Source organism: Vittaforma corneae, assembly GCF_000231115.1.
Source record: "Vittaforma corneae ATCC 50505 unplaced genomic scaffold supercont1.23, whole genome shotgun sequence".
Taxonomy (NCBI): domain Eukaryota; kingdom Fungi; phylum Microsporidia; family Nosematidae; genus Vittaforma; species Vittaforma corneae.
In genome coordinates, this window is record NW_006889856.1 from 12,264 (window position 1) to 31,798 (window position 19,535).

The 19,535-nt window shown below is 39.3% G+C and overlaps 16 protein-coding genes across 16 annotated transcripts; 7 read left to right on the forward strand and 9 right to left on the reverse strand.

The window, feature by feature from the left end:
• Positions 1 to 149: 149 nt before the first annotated feature.
• Positions 150 to 3,425, reverse strand: VICG_01950 (uncharacterized protein; the record flags this gene model as incomplete). The annotated part of the gene is made up of 1 exon (XM_007605333.1): positions 150 to 3,425. The coding sequence occupies one exon, from the start codon at positions 3,423 to 3,425 to the stop codon at positions 150 to 152; it is 3,276 nt and encodes a 1,091-aa protein (XP_007605395.1).
• On the reverse strand, positions 3,391 to 3,906 carry VICG_01951 (uncharacterized protein; the record flags this gene model as incomplete). Its single annotated transcript, XM_007605334.1, has 1 exon — positions 3,391 to 3,906. The coding sequence occupies one exon, from the start codon at positions 3,904 to 3,906 to the stop codon at positions 3,391 to 3,393; it is 516 nt and encodes a 171-aa protein (XP_007605396.1).
• Positions 3,907 to 4,401: 495 nt separating this feature from the next.
• VICG_01952 (glycerol-3-phosphate dehydrogenase (NAD(+))) lies at positions 4,402 to 5,415 on the forward strand (the record flags this gene model as incomplete). The annotated part of the gene is made up of 1 exon (XM_007605335.1): positions 4,402 to 5,415. One exon carries the CDS (start codon positions 4,402 to 4,404, stop codon positions 5,413 to 5,415), a length of 1,014 nt encoding a protein of 337 aa, XP_007605397.1.
• Positions 5,416 to 5,922: 507 nt separating this feature from the next.
• On the forward strand, positions 5,923 to 6,726 carry VICG_01953 (uncharacterized protein; the record flags this gene model as incomplete). Its single annotated transcript, XM_007605336.1, has 1 exon — positions 5,923 to 6,726. One exon carries the CDS (start codon positions 5,923 to 5,925, stop codon positions 6,724 to 6,726), a length of 804 nt encoding a protein of 267 aa, XP_007605398.1.
• A 170-nt stretch (positions 6,727 to 6,896) lies between these two features.
• VICG_01954 (uncharacterized protein) lies at positions 6,897 to 7,523 on the forward strand (the record flags this gene model as incomplete). The annotated part of the gene is made up of 1 exon (XM_007605337.1): positions 6,897 to 7,523. One exon carries the CDS (start codon positions 6,897 to 6,899, stop codon positions 7,521 to 7,523), a length of 627 nt encoding a protein of 208 aa, XP_007605399.1.
• A 105-nt stretch (positions 7,524 to 7,628) lies between these two features.
• Positions 7,629 to 7,997, forward strand: VICG_01955 (uncharacterized protein; the record flags this gene model as incomplete). Its single annotated transcript, XM_007605338.1, has 1 exon — positions 7,629 to 7,997. The coding sequence occupies one exon, from the start codon at positions 7,629 to 7,631 to the stop codon at positions 7,995 to 7,997; it is 369 nt and encodes a 122-aa protein (XP_007605400.1).
• A 65-nt stretch (positions 7,998 to 8,062) lies between these two features.
• Positions 8,063 to 9,673, reverse strand: VICG_01956 (uncharacterized protein; the record flags this gene model as incomplete). The annotated part of the gene is made up of 1 exon (XM_007605339.1): positions 8,063 to 9,673. One exon carries the CDS (start codon positions 9,671 to 9,673, stop codon positions 8,063 to 8,065), a length of 1,611 nt encoding a protein of 536 aa, XP_007605401.1.
• A 399-nt stretch (positions 9,674 to 10,072) lies between these two features.
• Positions 10,073 to 11,191, reverse strand: VICG_01957 (uncharacterized protein; the record flags this gene model as incomplete). Its single annotated transcript, XM_007605340.1, has 1 exon — positions 10,073 to 11,191. The coding sequence occupies one exon, from the start codon at positions 11,189 to 11,191 to the stop codon at positions 10,073 to 10,075; it is 1,119 nt and encodes a 372-aa protein (XP_007605402.1).
• Positions 11,192 to 11,853: 662 nt separating this feature from the next.
• On the forward strand, positions 11,854 to 12,270 carry VICG_01958 (uncharacterized protein; the record flags this gene model as incomplete). The annotated part of the gene is made up of 1 exon (XM_007605341.1): positions 11,854 to 12,270. The coding sequence occupies one exon, from the start codon at positions 11,854 to 11,856 to the stop codon at positions 12,268 to 12,270; it is 417 nt and encodes a 138-aa protein (XP_007605403.1).
• A 143-nt stretch (positions 12,271 to 12,413) lies between these two features.
• VICG_01959 (uncharacterized protein) lies at positions 12,414 to 12,737 on the reverse strand (the record flags this gene model as incomplete). Its single annotated transcript, XM_007605342.1, has 1 exon — positions 12,414 to 12,737. The coding sequence occupies one exon, from the start codon at positions 12,735 to 12,737 to the stop codon at positions 12,414 to 12,416; it is 324 nt and encodes a 107-aa protein (XP_007605404.1).
• Positions 12,738 to 12,923: 186 nt separating this feature from the next.
• VICG_01960 (uncharacterized protein) lies at positions 12,924 to 13,544 on the forward strand (the record flags this gene model as incomplete). Its single annotated transcript, XM_007605343.1, has 1 exon — positions 12,924 to 13,544. The coding sequence occupies one exon, from the start codon at positions 12,924 to 12,926 to the stop codon at positions 13,542 to 13,544; it is 621 nt and encodes a 206-aa protein (XP_007605405.1).
• Positions 13,545 to 13,707: 163 nt separating this feature from the next.
• Positions 13,708 to 15,246, reverse strand: VICG_01961 (uncharacterized protein; the record flags this gene model as incomplete). The annotated part of the gene is made up of 1 exon (XM_007605344.1): positions 13,708 to 15,246. One exon carries the CDS (start codon positions 15,244 to 15,246, stop codon positions 13,708 to 13,710), a length of 1,539 nt encoding a protein of 512 aa, XP_007605406.1.
• A 316-nt stretch (positions 15,247 to 15,562) lies between these two features.
• Positions 15,563 to 15,967, reverse strand: VICG_01962 (uncharacterized protein; the record flags this gene model as incomplete). Its single annotated transcript, XM_007605345.1, has 1 exon — positions 15,563 to 15,967. The coding sequence occupies one exon, from the start codon at positions 15,965 to 15,967 to the stop codon at positions 15,563 to 15,565; it is 405 nt and encodes a 134-aa protein (XP_007605407.1).
• Positions 15,968 to 16,103: 136 nt separating this feature from the next.
• VICG_01963 (uncharacterized protein) lies at positions 16,104 to 17,129 on the reverse strand (the record flags this gene model as incomplete). Its single annotated transcript, XM_007605346.1, has 1 exon — positions 16,104 to 17,129. The coding sequence occupies one exon, from the start codon at positions 17,127 to 17,129 to the stop codon at positions 16,104 to 16,106; it is 1,026 nt and encodes a 341-aa protein (XP_007605408.1).
• A 125-nt stretch (positions 17,130 to 17,254) lies between these two features.
• Positions 17,255 to 17,713, forward strand: VICG_01964 (uncharacterized protein; the record flags this gene model as incomplete). Its single annotated transcript, XM_007605347.1, has 1 exon — positions 17,255 to 17,713. One exon carries the CDS (start codon positions 17,255 to 17,257, stop codon positions 17,711 to 17,713), a length of 459 nt encoding a protein of 152 aa, XP_007605409.1.
• Positions 17,714 to 18,340: 627 nt separating this feature from the next.
• Positions 18,341 to 18,886, reverse strand: VICG_01965 (uncharacterized protein; the record flags this gene model as incomplete). The annotated part of the gene is made up of 1 exon (XM_007605348.1): positions 18,341 to 18,886. One exon carries the CDS (start codon positions 18,884 to 18,886, stop codon positions 18,341 to 18,343), a length of 546 nt encoding a protein of 181 aa, XP_007605410.1.
• Between the last annotated feature and the right edge of the window lie 649 nt (positions 18,887 to 19,535).

The following is a 19,535-nucleotide window of genomic DNA, read 5'->3' on the forward strand; positions in this document are numbered from 1 at the left end:
CTTGGCAATCAATCCATTGGAAATTTAAATGCCATATTTCCAGGCATAAATACCTACAACACTACAACAAATTAGACAGATCTTTAATATCAACAATCTTGACTATTTTTACAAATTACATGCAATGTAATTTAGAACGTTGATAGCTGTCAATCAAAATTAAGCTCTTGTTTACATTCCTCAAGCATAAATTTTATCTTTCTGTTCATAACCTCAAACAGCTTTTCATAGTTCCACTGCAAATCCACCAATATCGACCCAATAAGTGCCTCCACAACGTCACTGTGGGCTTTAGATCGCACCCCTTGCTTGAGATCACACTTAACATGCTTATCAAGACAAGCCTTGTGAAAAAAATCATAAAGCGAAGAATTATTAACGTATGACTTCTTCGACGAGTGAAGAAGAAAAGGCGTGTTGAGACTTGAGTTCTGATAGAGTAAGGTGGTAACAAACAAATCCAGAGAGCAGTCACCAATCAGTTCTAAGCACTGAAAGTCAGTGCTTCCAAGTGTATTTGTAAATGATGGATGCACAAGAGCTCTTTCTATATTTCCAGGGTTTGTGTACTGATATCCTACTATATCTTCAATGGCCTTGATATCGGACTCTGGCAAAATTCCAGCATACTCAAAGTGCTTAAAAGTTTGGTTGAAGAACAAGCTTTGTTTGTCGGTAATGCGTTCAAGCCTGGCAAAGTTTAGAGACCCGGAGTAGTAGGTGGCAATATCCTTCTGTATTCTACTTTTTATCTCGCCAATATCCTCAGCTGTATATTGCTTAGACATTGAAATTCTAGAAGAGTTGATGGTGTCCAATAAAGACTCATTTTCCATGCTGCCACAACGGGCTTGCATGAAATTCTCAAGGGGCTTTAGTATGTTTAGTCGATAAATAAACTCTGCAGAACTAGCAACACCACCCTTCAAATATTGGGCACCAATAAGAGCCTCAATCATATCAGCGTATTGTTTGATTGTCTGTTCACTTGCACTGTTGTTTTTTGAGATTCCATGGTTGTAGTTGTCAGATCGAAAGATAGGAACGGCATTAAAGTACTTCAAAAAATCGCCAACACCCTCAATGTGCGGAGCTTGCACCATTTTATGCGTAAAATGATTGATTTTTAAAAACTTGTAAATTCCACTTTCCAAGCAATGCTTAAATAAGCTTTGATTGCTGACAACGTGGTCCTTAACAGACACAATTACATCCATTGAAAGACCAGACAAATAAAAATAGTTGGTGGCGATAAACTTCAAAACACAATCTCCGATAAATTCTAGCCTTTCGTAGTTTTCACAGGGATTTTCACCAAACTGGTTAAAGCATATAGCAATTTCATTTAGATCCAAGCTGAGGTTGTACTCTTTTCTAAGGTCGTGGGCAACAAAAAGACTCTCCAATAAAAAGTAGTTTCTCTTGAAGATTTCTATTTCTTGGATGATGCTGGTCTTTACAGACGTTACAAAGCAACATTCAGCAGAGGAAATGACTAACGAATCAACACCAAGGAATTTTGGACTACTCAGCGGTATTTTTGAGTAAAAATCGGAATGCTTAAGCATGCTAGTTGGATCTTGAATACTAATATTGCAAAGGGAATACTGCACGTCTGCTTTAGGTGGTTTCAATGAGGCTTTAGAGCTTTCATTGGCATTTTCATTTTGGTCTCTATTCCTTGAAATATTAGTACTATTGCACACAATGTTAAGATGCTTTCTAATCAGAGCAGATAATTTATCAACCAAGTGGGCCTTAAACATCATCTTTCCTTGCTTAACAGCCAGGTTTACTCGATATTTCTGTTCAAAGAACTTTAAAAACGTTATACCGTTAATTTTATCCTCAAGGCTTTTATCTGCCATATCAGCATACAAGTAGAATTCATGACTAAAAGGATTCCAAATCAGAGTATCCCCGCTTGTTTTGTTGCACACGTGATCGAGAAGAAACTCGTTGTGGATTTTCTCTAAGTATGTCCAATCAATTTGATCATTCATATCTAACGGCACAGCAAAGTAGAAGAACTTGAACACCTGCTCGTTGGAAGGAATGACTTCGTTGTGCAGCTTGAAAAATATTATTTGGTAAAGCTTGAACAGTCTAATTTCATCTTCACTATATGCTCTAGTCCCTTTATATGATATCCTTACTTTCTCTTTAAAATCGTTGGTCAAATAGCACGACTCTTTGCTGGACTCTGCGCACAGCACACCAGTTTTAGAATTACTGAATATGTAAAGAGCAAGAATATTTGTTTGAGTGGAAAGACTCTTGGGAATTTTTCTGTAAAATCTTTCTAGCTTGGCTGTTGGACTGTCCACATGAAAGAAGCTGTGAAGGTTGCCATCAACTGTCTGATTTTCTTCAGGAGTAATGCCTGGTTTCTCTTGTTCAAATGCATTGATCATGTACTTTCTTTTAAAAAGGCTGTTAGCCATGTCAGCAGAATCATTTTTGAGAATTACTATCTGTCCATTCCTTTCAAAAATTGCCTTATCTTCAGAAACAGAACACAGACTTATAAACTCGTTTCGTATACTACAAATTTCATTTTCATCGTTAGTCCCGTACGCTTTAATGAATAGCTGTTTAACTGTGCCCAATTCTAATAGATTGGCAGAGATTACATCCAAGTTTTCATCCAAAATCCCTTTCTTGATCAGATTCAAAACACACTTTAAAGATACATCACAGACCGCTTCTTTCTTGGCAATGTGAAAATCACTAACAAAGCTGTCCTCAAACAACCCAGGAAAGGACATCTCAGCCCTAACCTCTTTGCTCATAAATCCTCCTGCTGAAAAAGTAATTGTAGGAAGCACGCACCTGATAAATAAATTTGACAGTTCGAGTGCATTTTTGATTGAAGTTAGAACATGGTCTAAAAGCTGCCGGGTACAAATAAAGGGAAGCAGAAGATTCCCGCAAGACACTTCTTTCAATTTTAGAAAAGAAAATGGTGTTATATCACACATGGATTTGTCAAGGATTAAAGACAGCCTTTTTGCTTCGTCTATCGAAAGATATGTTCGAAAATTTGCAAGTGTGAACAGCCTGTTCAAAACACTAGCTTCATCGGAACTGAGAATTCCAGTCTTTTGAAGAAGGCTGCTGCAGAACTCAAATTGCGATTCTGTGACAGCGTCAGAAAGTGGTATTTTATTTGCATTTTCTGCCTGGGAAATGAAAAATACACACTCAGAAAATCCAGAGTAGTCAAACAATTCATCAAAATCGAATACAAAACAAACACACATGGACTTGTTGATAATTTTTCTTGATGATGGAATTGACGGGATGATGTCAGTGACAAAATCATTGTTTGACAGGACAGTTAGGAGCTTTCCTGAGTTTTGTAAAGCTTGGCTTAGCTTCTTCAAAGTATTAAATTTGTAAATGCTTGAATGCACAAAATTCATAATAGCATGCACTGATGTGATATAAGTACGTAATGTGCTTCCCGCTCAGATCACTGCTTTGGTTCTTTAAGTTCGATATTAAAGCTTTAAATGCTTCATTGCTTTGTAGCTCGACAGGAAAATAACATGCAGCATTTGGAATTAGATTAATCTTTGTGTTGTAGGTTGGATTTCCAAATATTTTATCCCTAAACACCGTGTCACTTGTGAAAATAATGACTCTTTTGTAAACGTTCCTAAAAAAGCTATCCACAACGTCGGGTGAAAAATTTTTTAACTGGAAAACAACCACCTCGCGCTGTTCTAAGTTGAAATTACTTTTCCAAGAGGAGATTTTGAAAGTGCTCAAATCACAAAGGCAAACATTGGAAGCCTCAAGATTTGGTTTTTTATCATAGATTACAATGCACTTCTCATTTGATATTAGCTCATTCAGTTTGGATTGGTCCAATACTTGATAATTGAAGAATTGAGTCTGCATACTGGGCATCCCCACAAATTTTTGAAGTAGTACAGCACAGGCTTATAATAAATACAACCTGGCCTACATTCTTGAAATAGACAACGGGCTGTTGTAAATATTTTGCCAAATAAACTCATATGTGAATTAGCCATAGAATTCTATTGAAACAAGCAATATTAAGCTTTGCCACATACATTTTTGTTCTCAACCATGCCGTGTGCCACTTCTTAATTCTAACTTGGTCGTGCCATGAACTAGCGCAGATGCAGCCTATTTGGATAAAATCTTTCACATGCTTTAACTACCAATGACATAGCTTACCTCAACTAGCATGCTAAATTAGGCTGGCATATGCTACGGAGTGTGCACAAAAGCATAGCATAAGAAGCCCATCATTAATTTACCAATTGGTAAGCACTCATCCAATCACAACAGCTTTAGTTGATCGTGACATCTTCAATTGATTGGTACATGCCAAAACACCCATTTAAACAATTCTTGAAGCAGGATCATATGAAAAAAGTAGCAGTAATAGGAAATGGAAACTGGGGAACAACAGTATCTAGGCTCATAGCAAATAACATTACTGCAACACAAGATTTTGATTCGGAGTTGCTGCTTTGGGTGCACGAGGAGATGTACCAACACCAGAAGCTGTCAGAGTATATCAACGCACTCAGGACAAATCCGATTTATCTTCCTGGAGTAAGATTGCCAGACAATATCAGAGCAGTGACTAGCTTTGATGAGATCAACGAAGCAGATATTTTTGTGATTTGCTTACCGTGCAAGTTTTTAGATACAATTAAGGAGATCAAGCCAAAAAAGGGATCTTTTGCAATAAACTTGTCTAAAGGACTGATATTGAAAGATGAAAAGCTATACACACCCAGTGAATACATAGAAAGTATTCTTAAAATTGAGTGTGCCAGTCTATGTGGTGCGAATATTGCAATTGAAGTGGCCACCGAGCAGCTATCGGAATGTACGGTGGGATACACCGATAAAGACCAGATTAACTGTCTTGAGTGGATGTTTGACAATGACTATTTTAGGCCTAGAATTATTCCACATGACATTGGGATTGAGATCTGTGCAGCGTTAAAGAACATTGTCAGTTTGGGATTTGGAATTATTGAGGGCATGGAGTGGGGATCGAACACAAAGGCCATGCTGTTTAGAAAGGGTCTTGTCGAGATGGAGAGGTTTTGTAAGCTTATGAAAGGAAAGTTTTTAGTGCTGGAGAGTTGCTGTATCGGAGATTTGTTGACCAGCTGTCTGAATGGTAGGAATTTCAGGTGTGGAATGCAAATGGCCAAGGACCGATGCAAAAGTGCGGAGATAGAGAAAAAGATGGGCGGACAGAAGCTTGAAGGGCCGGAGACTGTTATGATGATAAACAGCTGGCTGGAAGCCAACAACATGGAGATTCGCAACTTTCCTGTTTTCCAGGCAATACACAGGATATGCTTTCTGGGCGAGGCGCCTGAGTTTTTACATTCGGTGCTGAAAAAGAGTGGTGAGTAGCCAAGCAAAGCCCAAATAATTGACTAAGCTTAGCATAAAAGTACCAGATTAAGCAAAGAAATGCTGTAGTAATGCAATGCTTCAGCATAGAGTGATGGCCAGTCCAAGGTTGTAGCAAGTATGCAGCTGGCATTTCCCAACAACATAATTAAAAGACTTTGAGAGTTAGTTTGATTTAATTAGACATAAGGCATATTTTAAACGGCTCAGTTCCCAATTTGCTTCAAGGTTGGTTAAAAGTCAAAGCTTTCATTTATGCACACGTTGACATAAAAAATAAATCATTAGCAATGCATTTTGATACTATTGGCAATTTTTAGATTTGTTGGCTGCGTTTCATCTGTCAATATTAAGGTTAAATAGTAGTACATTCTCGACCATTTTAGGGTGTGATTTTCTCTTAAATACCGCTTAAAGTGTCTCATCGAGACTATTTTATTTGTTCAAATATTTCAATTTTTCATAGCTTTTTGATTGTTTATAAGAACTTTTATTTGTATGCCCACAATGCTGAAAAGGGAATTTATTCTTGCAAAGCCGAATTACCCGACCGATGACAGGTACGAAGATGTGATCTTTGCAGAAAAGGAATACAAAATACCAGTGGACAGACATGTGCGAATATACTGCGATGGAATTTTCGATCTTTTTCACTATGGCCATGCCAGGCTGTTTTCGCAAGTCAAGGCCCTCTTCCCAAACGTCCAAGTGATTGTTGGGATCTGCAGTGACGAGCTCACTACGAAGTTCAAGGGAAGTTTGGTTATGAGTGAGAGGGAGAGGTACGAGAGTGTACTGCACTGCAAATATGTAGACGAAGTTATAGAGGATGCCCCGTGGGTCCTTGACATGGAGTTTTTGGAGAAGCACAGGATTGACTATGTAGCTCACGATGAACTGCCGTATGCCCACATTGGCACAAACGATGTCTATGAACTTGTGAAGAGCAAGGGGATGTTTATTCCGACAAAAAGAGCAAGAAAGATATCGACAACAGGTCTCATTACAAGGATAATAAGGGACTACGAGCTGTTTCTCAGAAGACAGGTTCTTCGTGGGATCTCATACAAGGACCTGAACATATCAATTTTGAAGAGAGAGCAGATAAAGCTTCAAAACTCACTTGTTTCGGACGTGAAATGCATGAAAGAAGAGTTTAAGCTTGCGTTGTGCTACTGGGAAAATCTGTCCAAGACGATGATTCAAAAGTTCAAAGCCAGTTTTTTCAAGAATCACCGTTCTGACAAGGAAAACCTATTTGCCAGGATATTCAGAGTGGGTGAGTCTATTAAGACGCCTTTGAAGGAGTGAATAGGGCCGGCTATGGCATTTAAGGCTTACTGTGACAATTCGTCCAACTGCTGTGTGTAGTGTTTTGAATAAAACAGCTGTCTTTTGTAGACCACCGTTAAAACATTAAATCAAAAGTGCGTATTTAATGATCGTTTTGACACGATTATCCTTTATGTTTAAAAATTTTCATGTTCAGAAGCTCATCCCAAATGAGTCTCTGGCATGTGAACACACTCTGTGAAGAGGAAATAGAAGAGTTGGAGAAAAACACCATCTTTACTGCCCTGGAAATCGAGTCTCTTTATGAGCGTTTTAAGTACCTTGACAGAAGCAATACTGGTTTTCTCACCTTTGCCGAGTTTCAAATGATTCCAGAGTTTTACTCGAACCCATTTTCGAAGCTTCTTATAAACTGTTTGGAAAGCCGGAACAGCTTTGAAAAAGTTAGTTTTGCAAGCTATCTTGAGTTTTTGGAGCTTTTCCACATGAAAACGCCAAAAGAAGAGAGAATTTCGTTTCTGTTTAATCTTTTTGACTTTGATGGAGACAAAAGCCTCTCAAGAAAAGACCTGTCGCAGGTGCTTTATTTGATGACAAAAAAGGAAGATGAAGCAAAAATAGACGAAGTCCTTAACGCTTTTGACAGGGGCAAAAAAGGGTATTTGAGTTATGCTGATTTTACTACTTTTTACGAATCCGACCCCTCATTTGAAAAGAACATGATCATAGATTTTGATGAAAATATTAAAGTTGAAGAAGAAGGATTCTGGCAGACGATGTGGCTTGCAAAGGATAAACACTCAAAGAAAGATTGACTGGAATAGGCGAGAAATGAACACATCTTCTTCGTTAAACTAGCACTTTCATCGTCTGCCCAAATACCAAAAATTTTCTCCTGAGAAACTTTGCCCAGCCCCAAAATGCTCCTGGTCGGCGGGACAGGACTGTGTTTTAAATGCAGAGACCTGACTTGTCTTTTGAACGACTCCTTTAACATTGTGCTTTTCACTAACCACACAGCATTGTACAAAGGACGAGCACACTCACTGGGCTTTGTAATTCCAGTAAAGTATCTTAGCTTTATAAAATCAGTCAACAAGAAGTTTACCATAGAGACGGATTTAGATAAAATCTTTGAGTTTAAAAGCATATCTGACAAAGCTAGAGTGCAGGAGTATGTTTGGACACAGAAATGGGACACCACATTTGAAATCATACCTGATTTAATACCAAAAGCAAAGATAGGCACAAAACCAAACACAGCAAGACCAACCAGAAAAATGAAATAAATGAATGACACAAGAAATCGACGCCAAGGCTGGAAGTTCCACCGTAAAAGAAGCCGAGACAAGGCTTAGAGACTGTTGTCTTTCTTTTTGATGTACTCAAAATATTCCGCGGGCGTGAAAGCCAAAATTTTTTGATTTTCAAAGTACAAAACCTTATCAAACTTATTAATTTGACTTTTGTGGTGTATTACAATCAATTTTGTTGAATGGTTAGGACTTGAGAGGATGGTATCAAGTGCCTTGTCCTGTACCTCGTCTGCTAGACAGTACATAGGTTCGTCTGCAAGTAGCAGCATGGCTTTCTTTGAGCAGTTCTTGATTATTTTAACCATTTGCCTCTCGCTTTCACTTAGCTTCGAAACAGAAGTCCAGTACTTTGTCGGTATCGTCTTAATAAAGTCGTGGGCACCAAAAATTTTTGAAATCTTTATCATTTCCTCGTCTGATTGGATGTTTTCTCTTAGCTCATCATAGACGGTGCCATTAAGGTATGTGTTTTGTGGAATGTATGAGATTATTGGAAGAAACCTTTCAGAAATATTGAAAACCGGGGCATTTTCTACCTCAACACTGCCGTTGAACTTAAAAAATCCAAGGAAAAATTTTAGAAACGTTGTTTTTCCACTTCCATTTTTTCCAACAAGGGCTATTTTCTGGTTGCATAAAATTTCAAGGTGTGGAACGGCCAATATTGGAATCCTTTGTATGAATATTGTCAAGCCAGCCAGCCTGACAAAAGCCTTGGATGGGATCCCAGGCTGCAGGTGTATTGGAAGCAGTACTGGTGATTTTTCAACCACACCATTATCGCTTCGACCTTGGGGCATTGCTCGAATGCAACCGCTGTCTTTAGGCATCAGATGGTGTTTGCCACTTGATGCCGTGATGCTTATGTCTTCAAGGTCCTCAACCTCAATTCTCATCGATTCTAGCTCAAAGAAGCTGTCAACTAAATTACGCAGAGACTTTGAGACATTAAAGAGTTCCCTGATTGCTGAAATTGGCACGGACCTTGCAGCATTGCTGCACAAAAGTATGTATGAATTGATTGCACAGGTCGTCAGTTGATTTTGTAGTTTCAGCAATCCTGTTAAAATCGAGTATCTCAGGAGTGCATCCGACGTAAAGAGTCTGCTCATTCTAGCATGCTCGTTTGTGTTTGTGACTTTTGATATGAAAAAATTTTCAAAGCACTCTGTCATTTCTTCCGCTCTAGTTTCATCAATTTTGACACACTCTTCCTTTAGCAACTTCAATTTTCTGAAAAGTACTACCTCGATGCAAGTGGCAAGTGCAAGACACGCCAGTAACCTCCCAAGTATTTCAGGTTCCATTATTCCATATAAGTACGATGCCGACGAGCACAGCCCCACAGCACTTCCAAGCAGATCGAACACAAGCATGCTTGCACTTTCTTTAATTGCTGCTGAATGCCGGTATATTTTGGCGCAATTTAATGCGGGCCCATTTTCAAAGAACTTTTCAAAATCCAGGCAAATGCAGCTTTTGAACAAAATAGACTCGATTTCAATCATCAAGGTAGTTTCAAAAATGGGTCTAATCCAGTAGATAATTGATTTTGAAAGGCACTCGAGAATACAAAACAAGACCATAGTTTTTACAAGAGCACCATCTGGAATTTGCCTATTCCCAAAGAGTTTTACGACATCATTCATTACCGTATTACTTTTTCTGGTTATACTTTTTGCCTAAAAAAGTCCAAAAAACAGAGAACACAGCAACGTAAAAGCACTTCCTGATTGTCCAAGTTATGCATGCCAGTGTTGAAATAAAAGACATCCACGTCTTTGTGTTTATCTGAATTTTTCCAGAAGTGTGGACTCTCCATCTCATCTCGTGGTGGGTGAGCTAAAATTGTGTTTCGACTTAGGAGTACAAAAATGGCAGCAGCCAAGGATGCTACCTGCATACGGCTTGTAAAACCCCGTGACCATGTGTATTCTTTCGATGAATTGCTTTCCGGTCGGATAAAAATTTTATTTAAAAATTTTTAATTTAATATATGACTTGTCCAAATTGAAGCACATTTAATGCCAACAGGGTATCATTGCTGGCTATAAATCCAACAGTTCTTTCAGGGAAATGTCTCTTTTAACAGCTGAGGATGATCCCAGACTGTGTTTATACTTCAGCACTCGTGTATCAATACTTGTCAGTCCGATATGGTCCTTAATTTCCTGGTCAACTGCTGGCAAATCCTTTATTTGATATTTGTTAAATATTGCCTGCAAATGCAAAACACTCTGCTTGTTTTGCAAATTTCTATGGTAGAGAGGCAAGTACTGCAGTGGATCTTCATGCCCATGAAAATTTTCTGCTGGCAATGCATCCTCTTTCTTATAAATAAAGTCCGACCTAAGTTTGTTCAACCCATCAATAGACAAGAACTTAAGCCTTTCTGGGAAGCTTGCAAGCTCGGATACTGACTCAATTGCTTTCAATAGGCCAACGTCTTTGCTGTTCTCTAAAACGGATGATAGGCACAAGTCTAAAAGCTTTTCTGAGTACAGAGTCTCCAACTCCCGTAGGGACATTCGCTTGCTTAATATCAACCTGCATGCGGATGTTATATTTTGAGAAGCAATCTTCTCAACCATCGCCAGGTCTTTGATTTCAGAAGATCTTGAGAACACCTGGCAATAGTTTATAACCGATCTAAAGTCGTAGCTGCAAGCCTCACACAGTCTCAAAATGAATCTATCGTCCAGCCATCTGTTTTCGCTTTTCAAAATGCTCCTCACAGAATTCAAAATTATTTCACTGCTCGGAGAGTGTATTTTGAGAGACTCCACGTCTCTAGCCAGGGTGTTTGATGTTGTGAAGATTACTGGTGCATTCAAATTATGAAATTTTTGATGAACTACTGAAATGGGAACGTCAGATTCGTTCACTAAAATTAAAGGTTTTAGGCCCTCGATACTCTTTGATTTACCTACATCTTTTGGATCCTTGTCTTGAATGGTATCGTATTCAATTACCCTATACTTGAGTGCTTTTGCAACAGCATACACCAAGCTTGTCTTTCCAGTCCCAACTGCGCCGAAAAGATTTAGAATGGATCCTTGTTGTGCATTCCTGAGCCATTGTAAAAGTTTGAATCCCGAGTCGTCCGGGAAGTAGAGTTCTGTAAATTTAGATGGCCTGTATTTTATGAACCATGGCAGGCTGCCCATTGGGGACCCCAAAATATCATCAGCTACAACAAAAGATCAGAAGTACGGTTAAAGCATTTAAAGACTCTTTAATATTTAATAAAAGTAATGTAATAATTATAAATCGTCCAATGGAAAGACTGGAAAACTAACCACCCAAAGCCATAACATCTCCAGGGTCAGAGCACTGATCGCCTGCAACGTTAATCGAATAGATAACTACTAAGCACATAGCTAGCCTGAGTAGCTTTGTCTATTAGAATCTCGGAGTTGGCTACAAGTGTTTCTCCTATTTTCATTCTACCAGATTTTCTGTAGTGTCTTGACCCATTTAATATGTTGGCATTTCCATAGACCATCCTGTGCATAAATGCCTACCTCTTGCATCAAGTAGGCTTTACTCTTCTTTCTATTTTTAGTGTTTGAGTGCATGCTCATTTGAGAGGTATTGTCTGTCGCGGTGCCAAACTACACCGGCAAGGAATCATAAGGCTCTGGCAATCCAATTTATGCTCTACATAAGGTTTTACAATTTTACTGCATAATGCTTTTACATTAAATGAACGAAGCACCGAATTCAAAGCTCAATAACCTCAAAAGCTAAGCAATCAAGGCTATGGCGTAAAACCCACAGCAACTTCAATGTGATTATGCAATAATGTGGGAGCTCATCCCTTCGGTGAATGTCATTCTTCCACGCACGAATATGCAACGATCTGGAAAATCTCGCAATACCACTCGACTACGAGTTAAATGGAAATAGACTCGTGTTCAAGCTAGAGATCCACACCAGAATTTACAACGGGACATTCAAATTTGAACTAGAATTCCCAAAGGAATATCCGTTCAAAAGTCCCAAGCTAAGCTGTAAAACAAAAGTATTTCATCCAAATATAGATTCCGAAGGACATGTGTGTCTGAAGGTTCTAAGGGAGGGGTGGATGCCCACATATGATTTGAATAGCATAATAATCAGTCTGCTGTGCAGCTTTGAATATTTAAGCGGTGAGGATGCACTGAACACCGAGGCTGGAGATCTTTTGGACCAGAATTTTGATGAGTTTGTAAGGAAAGCCAAGACTGCCAATGGGAATGTTTAGCAGGTGCAAGCCTTTCTAACACTAAGTTCGGCAGACTTCGGCCATTTAGATCAAGGAAATTTAGGTAAGACTCAGGTATACAAAATGTATTTATTTTAAAGTGCAAGAGCATGCTCGAATCTTGGCCATCCTTCAATCAAAGCTTAGTCTGTCCATTCATTAAAACACACCGTGCACACATAGTAAAAATTCAGAGCCCTCTCCTCGTTCTTTTCTATGTATCCCAAACACTCTGTATTACCGCATCTCAAACACTTTATATCCAGTCTTGGAAGTGTCCTGTCATGCACAAGATCATGCTTGTATGAGGCATTTGAATCGTGGCGCTTCTTGAAGTCAATCGAAGATATAACAGGACTATCCGACTCGCTGACTGTTTCGCACTTTCCGCAAATGTACAGCAGATTCCCAGACTCTATTTTTGGACTCATGAGATTGTTGCAGTCTCTGCAAAACTGTATGTCCATTTAGGGCACATTTAGGGACGAAATGATAAACTAAATCAAGCATCGACTTGGAAACTATACGGTGGAAGTTATCTTGGCCTGATGCATCATTGGTTTATATTCAAAACTTATGCAGAGCTTCCTTGGGACTTGCTTCTTCTTTAAAAATTTTCAGAAAATTTTTGTTCAAAATTCCAAGCCCTCAGAATGAGCTTCACTTCAATTTTAAGAGAGATCCATAGGAAAAAGCAATCCGATGTAATGAGATATCTTTTCAGACTCAGCATTGTTGAAGCTCGTCAGAGGGACCCAGTGCATCGCAAGGAAAGACCATCGTTTCTGGAGAGAGCGCGCGTTCTGGGATACAAGGCAAAGAAGGGATACTGCATCTATAATGTCAGGGTTAAGAAAGGAAACTATCCTCGCTATCTCAAGTATAATAACGGTAACACAAGGGGCAAGTGTGTCAATGCGGGTCTCCATGAAATCAAGCCTGCGTTGAGAAAACAAGCCGAGGCAGAGATACTTGTTGGAAAGACATGTGCTAATTTAAGAGTTCTTAATTCATATTGGGTTGGACAGGACTACATGTACAAGTATTTTGAGGTTATCTGTGTTGATCCCAACCAGGAGTGCATCCGTAATGATCCAAAGATAAACTGGATTTGCAATGCTGTTCAGAAGCACAGAGAGTGCAGAGGCCTTACCTCTGCGTCAAAGAAGAGCAGAGGACTTGGCAAGGGACCCAAGTATAACAATACGATAGGCGGATCAAGAAGAGCATGCTGGAGAAGGAACAACACTCTTTCACTTAAGAGATACCGTTAAATTAAACAATTTGATTTTAACAAATAGTTTTCTAGAGTAGAAATGGTAGTTTCTGGTAATTTGAAGGTATTTCTCTATTTATTTTTAAATGCCACCAAAGCATATAACATATTCTATCGGCAGGAATGTCTATGCATAGTAATATTCAATGGAGCCGATAAAGTCATTTTCCGGCATGCCTTTCTTGCTCGTCAATATTGAAATCAATACAAGAGCGGCCAATGTCAGCCAGCTCTGGATCCAAAAAGTCCATGGCGAATACACAGCTGTTCTTGAGAACTTCTTTCTCTTCTAGCGAAATTGGCCTGGAATCGCGAGCTTCCTGTAAAGCTGCAGAAGAACCTGGGTTTAGGGTATTCAGTAGTGAGAATGGCTCCCTGAACATCGAGGGGTCTGTTTGTCGCTGGCGTGGTTTGGCCATCCTGCCATGTAGTGCACAGTTCTTGTGCGGCTCATTTGCTGCCTCTTCGTGCTTCATATCCACACTGGAGTCTAGAATCGATGATAGGCCTTCATAGTCCGGAGTAGAATCTTCAAAGACTGCAGCAGGCCAGCTCTGCTGCATTCCACTGTTCGCGTTTCTTGGTGGTAACACACCAGGCCGAATGGAGATATTTATTTTCACTGGGTCTTCAACGCCTATAGTTTGATTTATATCAGACCCCGAAGCTACGTATTTTAGATTCAGACACTCCCTTTGTGGCTTCCTAGTAAGTGAAATGCGTGTATCCGCTTTTCTGTCTAATGCAAGTGACTGCACGCTTCCATCACAAACACACAGGCTCGTGGTTGATTTTTTAATATAGCTGATTTTTGCATTCTCATTCATTTTTATTAAATAGCTTAAAGCGATTTCGTCAATCTTTATCGATCCGAAGCCTAGCTCTGCATTCTTACTTGTGCTTTTAATTTGGATTGTTGGCTTCTTGTAGACCACTCCCTTTCTTATATTTTTGATATAGGCTGCTGCCTGTTTCTCCAACTCTTTGCTAGCTTGTCTGCTAATATCAATACTATTTTTTATGCTGGTCTGTTTGCTTGCAGCATTCATTTTTCTTCTTGGTTTACTTGCAGCTCCTCTTTGGGCTTTAGCTTTTTTGGCAATATTATCCCCATCTGGCATATTAATAGCAAATTTTCTTTTTGGAATACACCCATCATGCTGGCTGCTTTTAACTGCGTTTTGATCGTTTGCTAGTTCACAACGACCATCTTTAGTCAAAACTGTTGAGTTAACATCTTTAAATTCGGCTTGTTTTTCCTCGTTTTTCAGATTAATGAAGCTGTACACAATACTTTGTTGTAGCGGGTGTACCGTCCGGAGATTTCTAGTTAGAAACGCATTTTTCTCTTCAACGCAAGAATTAATATCTCTTGTTTCGCCAGAAAGGCTTCCTTCACCCATGTAGATGCATTCTTCGACATTCAGCTCTATTTTTCCATTGGCAGCCACCACCAGGGCATAGCTCCTTAACATTAAGATGCTGCCCTTGAGTGCCAAGCTATCCTCTCGGTACGTCCTTATCATGTTTGAATATGAGTTGCTCATAAAGGTAGACCTTATGAAGTATGCACCATCGGTGATGACCAATATACCTTTTTTGAGATTTGCAATGTCCTGCACGTAACAGAATCTCAAAGGTTTCAAAGTTGGCGATGAAAGCTGCATAAGAAGCCAGGAGTTGTTTTTTGTGAAGAGCATGGGTGTTCAAAGTGTATGTAAGAACAACAGGAAGATGAACCAATGCTTATCGTAAACGACAACTCCATTTGTGCACCAGTCAGTTTTGTAGTCTATTACAAACGCCAATTTTAAGATATTCGACATTCTGCCAACAAGCTAAGAGAACAGCTTATGAAATGCTGAATGTAAAAATAGCCTTAGAACAATGACACAAATTTGGCCAAACATATTTTAATTCTATTGGACAAGCTTCTGCCTTTCTGCACTAATTTTAGCAGTCAAATATGGTATACAACGCGCGTAGTCATTCCAAAGCTGTGCACGGCATCTATCATCAGTAGTATCTTCTGCCATATCCTCTGGCATATCTATCTCCTTCTATTCTTCTTCTCTTTCCATATCTATCGTCTGGTCTTTGGTCGTATCTGTGATCTCTTTCGTTACGACTCATATTGCTTTCCTCTCTTTCAACAAACCCTCGGATTTCTCTCTGCATATCACAGTACTTCTTCCAGGTTTTTTCTGTAAATCCATAGTTAAAATAGTCTGTTATGTCTGCTCCCGGCTTTAACCAAGGCTTGTCTTTGATCGTGTCTAAGTCAAAGTCGTAGAGATTCATATCCACTCCACTCTCCGCCTGTATCTTCATTGTTTTAGACTTATCAACAACCAATTCCAACGAAACTTCGGACGACGACTCCTCAGTGGAGACACTTCCCGACTTCTCATCTTCATCCATGGGCAAGAATATTTTTCAAATAAAGAGCTATCGAAAGTCCAGATTGGCAGACTGAATTGGGTATTTTTATATTCCAAACAAAAAGCCAGCTGGATAGTGCCCACTCGTGTGTATTCTTGAAGCTAGCTCCATAATACTATGTGCCATTATTCATACTCTGCACATCACGGTTCCTAATGTATGGGTGCATCGCCAAATCACCCTCTGCAATTTTGCTCTGCTTAAGCATGTCTTCAACAAGCCTACAAAACTCAAAATAGTCATCCAAGGACCTTGACTTGTCAAGAACAGTTCTTAAACTTGGAATCTTAGTTAGCAATGTGTTGAATATCTTAAAGCAATGCGACTTTGCATCGCCATTCACAAATAGGTTTGTATTTGACTTAACAATGTTTAAATAGTCGCAGAATATAGAAAGTGACGATATCCTCTGGCCAGCAAATATACTTGGATTAAAAAGATGGGGCTCAGCAATCATTACACCATCGCAGCCTGTATGCTCCCAGCATCTTTGAATGTCGCCATGGAGTATCATGTTTCCATTAGCCACAACAGGAATATTTAGCGCAGCCTTAACAGCTCTAATATGCTCCCAGCTTGCAAGGCCAGTGTTGACGCCTTTTTGTTCTCTTGTTCTGCCATGGACTACCAGCAGGCTCGCACCTGCTTTTTCAAAAATTTTTGCATATTCAACTGTTTTTTCAATCGAGTCAAAAACACGGATTTTACAAAACAATGGAATTTTGATCCCCAAGGTACATGTGGAAACTATTCTGGAAATAAGATCCCACTCGTCCTGCAAGTATGATCCATAGTGCCCTCTTTTTGCCACGTCCTGAGGACACCCGAAATTTATATCTATAGCATCGCAGCAGTCTTGTACAGAAAGACACGTCTGCAGCATGGCTTCCGGGTCATCTCCGCAGATCTGTACTACGAGAGGTCTATCTATGTTGCTAGTGCTGTACCATATGTTGTCTACTGGATTACACTTACTTCTATTGAACACTTTACAGTTCACCATCTCAGTGTAGCAGACATCAGCTCCATATTTGCGAGCAAGTATTCTATAGGCCTGTTCGCAGTTTCCCACCATCGGCGCAAGAAACTTCCATGGCTTTTTTATGCTGTTGAGATACTCTATAAAGTTTTTCTTGCACATGAAAAATATTTTACGAGCAAGAATCAAAATGGTTTTTAATTTAAATGGAGTGGTATTTATTGCTGATGTGAGGTAAAGATGGGCTGCATCAACTAAATCGAGTTGCCATGCGGTTGAGGCCCAAGATGAAAAGTTTGTTTACCAAGTACTTCATCTGCGGACTTTTCAAATATCTTCAAAAGGGAGACGGGGGAAAGCTGGAACAACAGCTGAGCTTCCTGGGCAGAGACATTGGACAGAGAATAGCTCTTCTAACACGCTTCAAGAGAGATAGGGATCTGGACTCGCTTGTTTATAGAATCGTGTTCGTTTTGCTTCCTTGCTTGTACCCTGCAGACAGGGAAATTGCAAAGGGCGAAGACCCAGCACTGCCATTCTACATTCATGAAAGCAGCCCCGCATTTGAGGACTTTGACTACCAGGATCCCTCCTTTTGTGCAAGTGCGGTAGTTGCAGGTATTATCGAGATGGTCCTAGAAATTTCTGGATTCGAGTTTCAAGTCTTGGCATACAATTGCCAAAATGGAGATGAAAAGAAAAAAGTAGTTTACACGATTGGAATAAAGACGTCTAGAAATGCCTAACCTCACTATTTCATATGTTTTATTTTTATTAAATATGGCTTCAATTCCAAAATGATTTGATGATCAGATTGATGGATCAAAAAAGTTTAAAAGGTATTGTTTACAGACAGTGCTTCTGTCAGCACACGAATTCATTTCTGTGCTGCACTTGGCATTTCATTTTAGACAGCAGTACTTAGAAACTACCAAAATTGAAATGTTGAGAGCAGCAGCCATACTGCATTTTATGTGCAAGAACGAGAATTGTGTCATTTTATTGTATAAGACAGCAAACCACAGATTTAGGCACCCATCTTCTCTTTTGCTTAAACCTTGCCATATTCATATTGGCCTCAGATGGAAAGGCCAACAAAGAGCAAATGATCGGAACAGTTTGCAATCTGCTATCATGATGATTTTAGATTTTCTGATTTTTGGCAAGATAAATTTTTTTTGAAGTTGTAAAAATTTTTGGAAATTTTTACGACGGAGAAAATACTGGCACAGACAGAAAACTAGCCTGGATTAACACACATGCACGTGGCACGAGCCATACCTGTTTCCATATTTGGTAAATCTTATCCATTTAAGGAAGCTTGCAAAAAGAATTATGCACAAACTTATCGATTAAATTCACATTTATTTGCCTTAGAAAACCATACTTCCTGCATTTAAACTTAAAATATCGCTTGAGACATGGCTGTCTGGAGCTTTTTGTCTTCTATTCTTTAGTAGTTTACCTTGTCTCTGGGACGGATCAATCGCCCAGTAGCCGCCTTTTCCTTTCGAGTTCATTGGCCTGGGGATCTTCTTGAATGTTGGGTTCAAAGACAGGTTGTGTCTAATGGAGTTTTTCCAAACCTGATCTGCCGTCTGGTAGTATGGATAATGGCTTTCTATCCAGGCATAGATCTCGGCCAGAGTAAGTCTGCCCTCGGGAGCACTCTCAAGCGCCTTGTAGATCATCAATGCATATGAATCTGTTGGCTTCTCCTCGTCAGAGCTTTTGTCTTCAATTTTTTGACAGGCAATCTCATCAAAATTTAAATGAACATATTCCTTTAATTCTTCTTTATCAGCCAAAACCTTGCAAAAATCAAGGTAGGAAAAGAAGGTCGCAGAATACTGCTTTCCCGTCAAAGGATTGTCTAAATTTGGCTTTTGCAGACAGAACTCTTCTGAGTTAAGCTTCATCTCAGGGTAAAACTTGATTTTTTTTTAAATAGTGAAAAAATTGAGACCTGCTCAAATCAAAGAGTAAATTTTGTGATTAGAACTCTGATGTCAAACCTAATTCTTTGGCTATCAGAATCCGCTTTGGTTGCAAGAGGATGAAATACACGCGACTGTGTGCAGGCCCATACTTTTTCATTTTTCCCTGTTCTCTGAAATGTTTGTGTTGTGCCTCGATAATTAACTTTAAGGTAAGCTTCAAAGACAGCACAGGCGAAGAAGGATGAGATAAAAGGCTGATAAGACTGCACGGCACTCATGTAACAAAAGATAGCATGCTTAATATGAATTTTTGAATTTAATACATCAATTAAATTAATTACTGAGAAAAGTGTGAGAACAAAAAGAAATAAGGTTGCTACTCTAAATACACAGTGTATTTATGGGCATTGCTTGTGGTACACTCCTGGCATGTGCCAATGCTGTGGAAACTAGCATTCATATAATAAAGTGCTGATTTTATGTTTTGATTCTTTTTTATTTATCCAATGAATACAAGTAACATAAAATGCAAGAAGCTGCATACCTTAAAAATTTTTATATGGTTAGCGCAGAGCATTGCATGAAGATAGGGCGAATGCAAGTGGCAGTGCCACATGCGCTGTATTGC